Source organism: Alosa alosa, chromosome 24 (genome assembly GCF_017589495.1).
Source record: "Alosa alosa isolate M-15738 ecotype Scorff River chromosome 24, AALO_Geno_1.1, whole genome shotgun sequence".
Lineage (NCBI taxonomy): Eukaryota > Metazoa > Chordata > Actinopteri > Clupeiformes > Clupeidae > Alosa > Alosa alosa.
In genome coordinates, this window is record NC_063212.1 from 13053124 (window position 1) to 13061657 (window position 8534).

At 40.4% G+C, this 8534-nt stretch overlaps 1 protein-coding gene across 1 annotated transcript; it reads right to left on the bottom strand.

Annotated features, from left to right (window-relative positions):
- Positions 1 to 313: 313 nt before the first annotated feature.
- On the bottom strand, positions 314 to 8320 carry zgc:101858 (uncharacterized protein LOC449555 homolog). The gene is made up of 8 exons (XM_048236328.1): positions 8167 to 8320; positions 6099 to 6269; positions 3557 to 3735; positions 3323 to 3416; positions 3035 to 3104; positions 2885 to 2921; positions 2705 to 2768; positions 314 to 569 (listed from the first exon to the last, which is right to left on the bottom strand). Exons 1-8 carry the CDS (start codon positions 8188 to 8190, stop codon positions 411 to 413), a joined length of 798 nt encoding a protein of 265 aa, XP_048092285.1. The 5' UTR covers positions 8191 to 8320; the 3' UTR covers positions 314 to 410.
- Positions 8321 to 8534: the final 214 nt, after the last annotated feature.

Consider the following 8534-nt stretch of genomic DNA (forward strand, 5'->3'; position numbering starts at 1 on the left):
CAATTGCTGGTGGTGGTGGTTGGGCTACTGTGGGGCAGTCTATGCTCCAGTGCAATGACAGGGACACTGTAGGAAACGCCATTCTTTGGATGAGACATTAACCCAAGGTTCTGACCACGTCAAGACGTTATAAAAGATCCTATGGCATTCCATCGGAAAGAATATGGGTCCTGGCTACATTGAAAACCTGACTCATTCCATCCTGGCCACCTACTCCTAGTCTATTGGCTGATAGAGTCCCTGATTGATTTTTGTAACATTTGTAACAACAACGCCCACAGATCTAAGAATAAAATGGAAAGCACTCAGCAGCCAGCACTAAAATCACATTTTATTATCACCTGTTAGAAGGAAAGCTAGTCAAACAGATAATTTCAGTGAGACCAGATCAACTCCAGGTGAGAGGCTCATTATCGTGGACACATGGCATGCCGACCCCCATCCACAGGAAGGTTGACCCCTGTTATGTAGGTTGCGGCATCTGATGCCAGGAAAGCAATGGCATGAGCGACTTCATCTGCCTCCCCTGGTCGTCCAAGGGCATGGGTCACCTTACACTTCTCTAGGAACTGATAGTAAAGTTTAAGAAAATAAAAAATAAAAAACATCTCAAAATCTCAATACTATACAGCTGTAACTCAATACTGTGTTGAATATCCTGAATAGAAAAGGTAGACTGTAACATAAACACATTACCAAAGAGTTTTACTGTCAGTGGTGTCGTAAAGGTGCTATGTGGTGTTCCGTAGACATTCAGTTGTCTTGAACTCCGCCAAAAAGTACTCTTCCCTTGACTAGCATTGTATTGTATAATATATCCCACAGGTGGTGCAAAGTTGATACCAGGTACCAGATACCAAAGAGAGCCAGGCCGATGCTAGCTGCTTACTTTAGTGGATATCTGGGCAACACGGGCCATAGGCATTTTTTTTTTTAAAGTATATTTTTTGGGCTTTTTATGCCTTTAATCAGATAGGACAGTGGAGATTGACAGGAAGCGAGTGGGAGAGAGAGTCGGGGTGGGATCCAGAAAGGACCACGGGGCGGGAATCGAAACCGGGTCGCCGGCGTACGGTGCAGGTGCCCCAGCCAGTCGCGCCACTGCTGGGGCCGCCATAGGCATTTTTAACATTATGTCAATACGGTTATTTGTTCAGGTTCTGTGGATATTTCAATGTCTTTATTATTTAAATATTTAAAACTAAACAAACTCCACATAGCACCTTTCATCAAAAGTCAATGTTGCCTCACAGTAGTTAATTAGTGCCAAAATAAACTGAATCGGGATTAGACATTTTCATCAACTTGACACTTACATATGAAAACAAACCAGGCTATTTGTAACCCACCACTGTAAAAAACTAAGGCCTAAGTCACAATACTGGCATAATATGCTGTTAAAATCAAGTCAGCCACTTTACAAGAAAAAGAGAGTCATTTACAATGTTTGTCTAAATCATAGAGCAAGTTCAGGGGTTTCATGAAACTATATACATGCTGTGGTCTTGAATTTTGTATTTTCAGTGTATTCTTCTGTAATTTTATTGTCTTGTTTTTACTTCCTGATTGCCATGTGTGTTGGTTTGCTTCCAGTTCCTATTTATCATGTCCTCCTCTGTTAACCCTAGTCATGTGCCTCTTGTTCCTTGTATCACTGTTCCCGCCTGTCACTTAATCTCGTGTTCACGCTGACTGCTCTGCCACTTTGGCTATGAACCGGAAACAAGGTTTAAATTCATTGTGTTGTTGGTTGAGGACTTTCTACCATGAGTGAGCAACAAGAACAACCAAGCCATATTAATAAAACATGGCTTAGGATACAACAGTATAGTATATATATAGTATATATACTTTTTTGATCCCGTGAGGGAAATTTGGTCTTTGCATTTAACCCAATCGGTGAATTAGTGAAACACAAACAGCACACAGTGAGGTAATCCCGGCGCAGTGAGCTGCCTGCTACAACGGCGGCGCTCGGGGAGCAGTGAGGGGTTAGGTGCCTTGCTCAAGGGCACTTCAGCTGCAGCCCACTGGTCGGGGCTCGAACCGGCAACCCTCCGGTTACAAGTCCAGAGTGCTAACCAATGGGCCACGGCTGCCCCCGTGCAACACAATTGGTGGCAATTAGGTGCCAAATTGCTGGCAGACACAAAAGTATGTTGTCAGTATAGATTGATAAATTATGCTAGTGTATGCCGTTCAAAATGGATCAAACTTTCTAAAAAGAAAGAATTTGCAGAGGCACTATGTGCTTTTAACCAGTTCTTGCCATGATAAATTAAAGGCTTTTTTATACTTTTTCAACCTGCAAATTCTTTCTTTTTGGATTCTCACTTCACCCGTCGCAGAAGAGCTCCTGAGCAAGGAATTATCTGAAGTCTCCTGAGTGCCCTAAGCCCTTTTGTATCTTCTTGGATCAAACTTTCTTTTCCTGTCTGCCAAGATACCTTCAAACTACCCCGTAATTGTTGTTTTGAAGGAAGCTTCGGTATCCTCTACACTGCCTATTAATCATATCTGTCTGGCAATGCTGATTGTACTGAAATGTCATTTGTTTTTTTGCTCTTTCCTCTATTCCTGAAGAGGCTTTGATTTTGCCAGGCTGCAACTGTAAATAAGCTGTTCTTAATATTTTAGCCTGGTTAAACAAAGGTCATTGACCATTACTACAACAGATATTTCATTTTCAGTTCCACACCAGTACCTTTGCATATTCTTCTTCATTCAAACCAGCTCGTTTGTGAACTTCAGTTATGATCACTCCTGGGCTGCAGAAAACATTAAGTTTCTTAAATAAATATAGTTGTTACATTTATTTTCACAAATTACAGAACATGTTTAACATTTCAGATGTTCACACAGACAAAAAAAAATATGTACATACCAGACCGAATTGACCCGCACTTGCTTTTCAGCCAGTTCTACATAAAAAAAAACACCCCGTATAAAAAATGGCACTACTCATACAGCATGTATTTACATACATGTTTATGTTTATGTCATTTAGAACTTAAAGAAATTGATACAGTCTTACCAAGTGCTATGCAGCGAGTGAATTGGTCAATGGCCGATTTGGACATACAGTAGGCAAGGACACCAGGAAACTATGACACAAGCAATAAGAGTAGATCGACATGAGAAATCAACATGAGAATTCTATGTTATACAAACACAATATCACCTATACAAAGACAGACCTATCCTGTTTGCCTGAAATAACACTTACAGGTAAAATAACATGGGTAAAATAAGGACAATAAAGTCGCCAGCTTTCTCAGCTATGACCGCGGCCAGAGAGCAATATACATATGTGCACACCCACCGATCGCTGGCCATTGACACTTGAGACATTCACAATAGAGCCTTGTGTCTTTATTAAATGAGGCACACACAGGTGGGTCAGGTGATACACAGACCTGCAACAGAAACAAATAATTAAGGACTCACCGCCGTCTCCACCATCATAATGACTCTTCTTCTACCAGAAAACAAAAGTATGAAGTGGGAACCACTAAGTCGATGCGGAATGACCCTGTAATATTAAACGTTTACTCACCTGACATTGACATTCATGACCTTATCATACTGGGCTAAATCAGTTGTTTCAATACTGCCCATGGCCAGGATTCCTGCACTATTAACAAGGACATCAAGGCTGCCAAAATGGGCAAGAGTCTGGTCCACAGTTTTGCTCACTGTCTCCTCATCGGTCAGATCACCAGGCACAAGCAAGGGCTAAAAGAGACAAAAACAATTCAACTGAAAGTATATTGTCTAGTGTTTAAGCAGTTAACTATCCAGGCAAACATTGGTGAGGACTATACTTTTCAGCCTTTGGCATCAGATTTATTTGGCCACTTGAATAAAATATGACTTGTAGGCCTGACCTCACATATGAATGCTATCACAAACACACAGTACCCCATAGGTGAAGTCCTTTATTATTATTTATTATGTAGTGTTGTACAAACACACAGTACCCCATAGGTGAAGTCCTTTATTATCAAGCCTGTGTTGTTCCAATATTAGAACTGCCACTATGTAGCCTTGTATAACAGAGTTTACAGAAAGTTAGAGATTCATGTGGGAACTCCATGCCATAAGCAGGGAGAGGTGTGAACCACATCAAGGGTGGGGGCAATTAACTCGCCACATCAAAGATGAGGCAGAGGTGAAATCCATACAAGCTATTTCAAGGCCACGAAGGGATGTTTTTCATGATAAAATCATGATTATGTACAACCCCAAAACAGAAAAAGTTGGGACGTTGTGTAAAATGTGAATAAAAACAGAATGTAATAATCTGCAACTTTCTTAAACTTCAGGACAAAAACATATCAAATGTTCATTTGACAAATTTGATACCATGTTCATTTCGAATTTGATACCAGCAACGTGTTTCAAAAAAAGTTGGGACGGGGCTAACAAAATGCTGGAAAAGTTGTGTAATGATAAAGAAAACAAAAGGAAGAATATTTCACAACTAATTAAGGTAACTGGCAACACGATTGGGTATGAAAAAGAGCATCCCAGAGAGGCAGGGTCCCTTAGAAGTAAAGATGTAGGGGTATTCATCACTCTGTGTAAACCTGTGTGCACAAATAAGTATAAGTATATATACTTTTTTAATCCCGTGAGGGAAATTTGGTCTCTGCATTTAACCCAATCGGTGAATTAGTGAAACACAAACAGCACACAGTGAACACACAGTGAGGTGAAGCACACACTAATCCCGGCGCAGTGAGCTGCCTGCTTCAACGGGGCGCTTTGGGGAGCAGTGAGGGGTTAGGTGCCTTGCTCAGGGGCACTTCCAGCCCACTGGTGGCAACCAGTCCAGGTGCTAACCAGTGGGCCACGGCCACAAATGATGAAACAATGTAATTTTAATGTTTCTCAAGATGCAATTGTGAAGTATTTGGGGAGTTCATCATCTACAGGACATAATATCATTAGAACATTCAGAGAATCCAGACAAATCTTTGCAAACAAGGGAAAGAGATGTAAAACAAATTGGATGGTCGTGGTCATTTGAACCTCAGTTGGCACTGCATCAACACCAGACCTGTTTCCAGACCTGTCATTGTTGGGGCTCAGGAAAACCTCAATTCAAAAACTACAGCCAAAATTGTTACAGTCAAATCAGCCAACATTGTATTGAGACATGACACAGAAAATACCACCATCTTATCTGGGCCTAAAATGGACTGAGGTAACATGGAAAAAGGTCCTGTGTTTAGACCAATCAAAATTTGCCATTCTTTTTGAAAATCATGGACTCATCTTGGCTAAAGAGGAGAGGGCCTATCCAAGTATCCAACCTATCCAACTTGTTTTAGTGTTCAGTTCAAAACCCAACATCTATGATGGTGTGGAGGAGCATTAGTGCCTACAGCATGGGCATCTTGCACATTTGGCAAAGCACAATCAATTCAGAATGATGTACACAGGTTTTGAGCAACATATACTCCCATCCAGGCAATGTATTTTTGCAGGGAAGACCTTAAATATTTCAGGAAAACAATGCCAAAATAAATTCTGCACATATTTAAATAGTATTTCTCCATAGATGATGAGTCCAGGTGCTAAAATGGCCTGTCTGCAGTCCAGATTTGTCAAATTAGGTGCATTATGGAATGAAAAACATGACTTAGAATACCCCATACTGTTGAGGAACTGAAATCCTATATCGGGGAGTAATGGGATAACATTTCACTCTCAAAACCTCGCAACTCGTCTCCTCAGTTCCTAAACATTTACAGAATTTTGTTAATTGAAGAGTTTAGGCAGCACAGTGGTAAACATGCTGCTGGCATCAAATTCAAAATTAACATATATTTTCCATGAAATAGTCCATATTTTCATTTTCAACATTTGATATATTGTCTATGTCCTTTTTGCTGATAAACATTGGTTTACGAGACTTGCATATTATCACATTCTGTTTTTATTTGTATTTTACACAATGTCCCAACTTTTTCTGTTTTGGGGTTGTACAGTACCTTTCTGAGAAACTAAGATGTCTTTGGGATTAATAAATGGCTGTAATGGGTCATTAAGACCACTGTGACTAAATAATGAAGAAAAACAATTAATAATACCTGGATGGCACCACAGCTGGTGCACTGTTCAGCTATCTTTTTTAGATTTTCCACATCGCGGCCATTTAATGCGAGCCGAGCACCAAGTTTGGCAAACAATATGGCTGCTGCTGCTCCGATTCCTGAACTGGCACCAGTGATGAGGGTCACTTTGTCTTTCAGGGAATTGACCTAAGTGTAAACATTAAAGACAGAACATTGAAACACACAAAGAATTACACTCATAAGCTTCTTACAAAGCAAATGCTAACTAGCAAGCTAACAAATGTAATTACTCGGCAACTGTGTCATGTTTACGTGATACTAATCTAACAGATTTTCACAGTAGCATGGCCCAAACACAAGACTGCAATGCAGTATGAGCTAGAGATTGCCATTCGTCCTCAGTCTGTGCTTTACATTATCACACACAGATTTCAATGGCTGATCTCACCACATGATTTTAACTCGCATCAACTAAACAGTAGGCCTATGCAGGCGACAAAAGTAATCTGTGACATCATCATATCATCATCTGTCACATAAAATTGTTTGGTTACATCTGTTTATTCAGACTGAGCTAATTTAAAACCAGCCATTTCCCTGAAGGAAAAAAAGCCCCATTCACCCATAAGAGAGACTCAGGAATGTTAATTTTCAGCTATACAGGTGATATAACTTAGCCTAGAAATCTAGACGCACCCTAGCGGCAGCAAATTACATTTGCTTCCAGGGCTAGTCTAGCAACTCTCCGTTGGCTTGTGAGCTCGAAAAATTAAACTTCTATCAGGTCAATCAAATCGTGTATAGAGTCGTTAGGCGGGCTCAACATAATGATTGATGGCAGAGTTGCAACGGTTTGGCTTGAATTCCCTGCTACTTGAAAACAAAGAAGATGGATGTTGCTGTTGGCCAACAGTGTGACACGAGTTAAGCTTGTTTTAAGATGGCAAAAGTTTGAACTAGCCAACTAGCTCCGCTGGTGGGAAAACGCATGGGACTCAGCGCTGTCCTATTGCGTGCAGAGGGAATTTGAAAGACAACCGATTATCCCGCCCCTCGGACTGAGCACTGCGAACGGTGAGTGCCCAGACCCTACATTTTAATGTGGGTCTGGCTCGTCAGGCTAGATATAACCAATGGCAACACAAAATAATAAAGTAACATAGTGCAGGAATTTCTCTTTTTGTCAGTGTTCAACATAATGGGCTATAAGGCATGCTCCTACTTACAACAGGAACGTAACATTATGCAATATCAGGCATTCTACATTGCCAATGTCAGACTCCATTCTCCATATTGTCAGTGTAGCATCAAAATGAGTTTGCCATTAGGCTATTTTAAAGTAAAAGAATTACATTGTGTTGCCATAAAATAATTTAAACTTTTGAGGCTATAAGAATGTCATAAAAATTTAAATGCAGCTTAGGCTACTGCAATCAACATGTTGCTGTCCTAATAATCCTAATAACAAAGAAAATGACAATCAGACTGATAACAACCATATGATGGATTGTATAAAACTTGAAAACAATTTCTTCATATTCCATGACTTGGTCCAAACAATGTTCTAAATAATGTTCTGTGTGTTTTCATGACTGGGATAGTTGACTTCTCAGCCAGACACAATTCTCTGGCCATACACGCTTTATGTAATGCGCATGCGTGATAGTCCAATGGGTTTAATAGTTGACAGAACAGTGATGTAGGTAGGCTACCCCTGTACAGATTCGTGATAGTAGCCAAGTTGTAGGCTACATTCACTCATATAAGACGGTGAGTTATGTGGTCAAAACCATTTACAGTAACTAACGTTACAACCTCAAAAACAACAGGAAAGTTAAACAGGTCCTCCTCCGGTCTCCACCTCCACCATGGTGGTGGTCATTCATTGAAACCAAAGAGAAAAAAAGGCAAAAATGCTGCTTTCACGTTTCGAGGCGTGGAGAAAATTCGACACCCCCCTCTACGTTTCCATAAAGCATACACGAACAGCATAGTGACAAGATATTTCACAAACGGTTCATTATGTTCATTGTCAAACTGAAAGAGCTTAGGGGTATGTTAAGCTAGAAAACCACATGGCAACCTTGAAAGTTTCCTCCGATGCCATCACAATGACAGGTCCTAGCGTCTCTTCTGCGTTTCAGCGTGTTTCAGAGAAGTATCCCCTGATGGCAGTTTCAGTCACTAGCCCCGCAAGAGCAGCTAGTTTGGTCCTACGTGTCGTCACTGTCAGTGCAACATTAAAAGTTTACAATATGGCCGCCATTCGTCACTTTTCAAAATAAAAGCCACATTTATTCCAAAGAATTATGCTAATTTAGTTCAATAGACAGTTAAACCAACATTTAACAGTTCTTTTACCTTTGCATTTGGTAATATGCTTTTTTATTTAAAGTATTTTCAGTACAAAAATCAAGGAAGGAGCTCGCTCTTCAAAAACCGAGTTTCACA

Bases quoted from the DNA above. Each gene is read 5' to 3' on its own strand.
- zgc:101858 (XM_048236328.1), bottom strand. From the start codon at position 8,190: ATGGCATCGGAGGAAACTTTCAAG. The intron at 3,736-6,098 runs GTATTATTAATT...TGTCTCTTTTAG, and splicing joins CCAGCTGTGGTGCCATCCAG to CCCTTGCTTGTGCCTGGTGA. The intron at 2,922-3,034 runs GTAAGACTGTAT...TTTTTTATGTAG, and splicing joins CACTCGCTGCATAGCACTTG to AACTGGCTGAAAAGCAAGTG.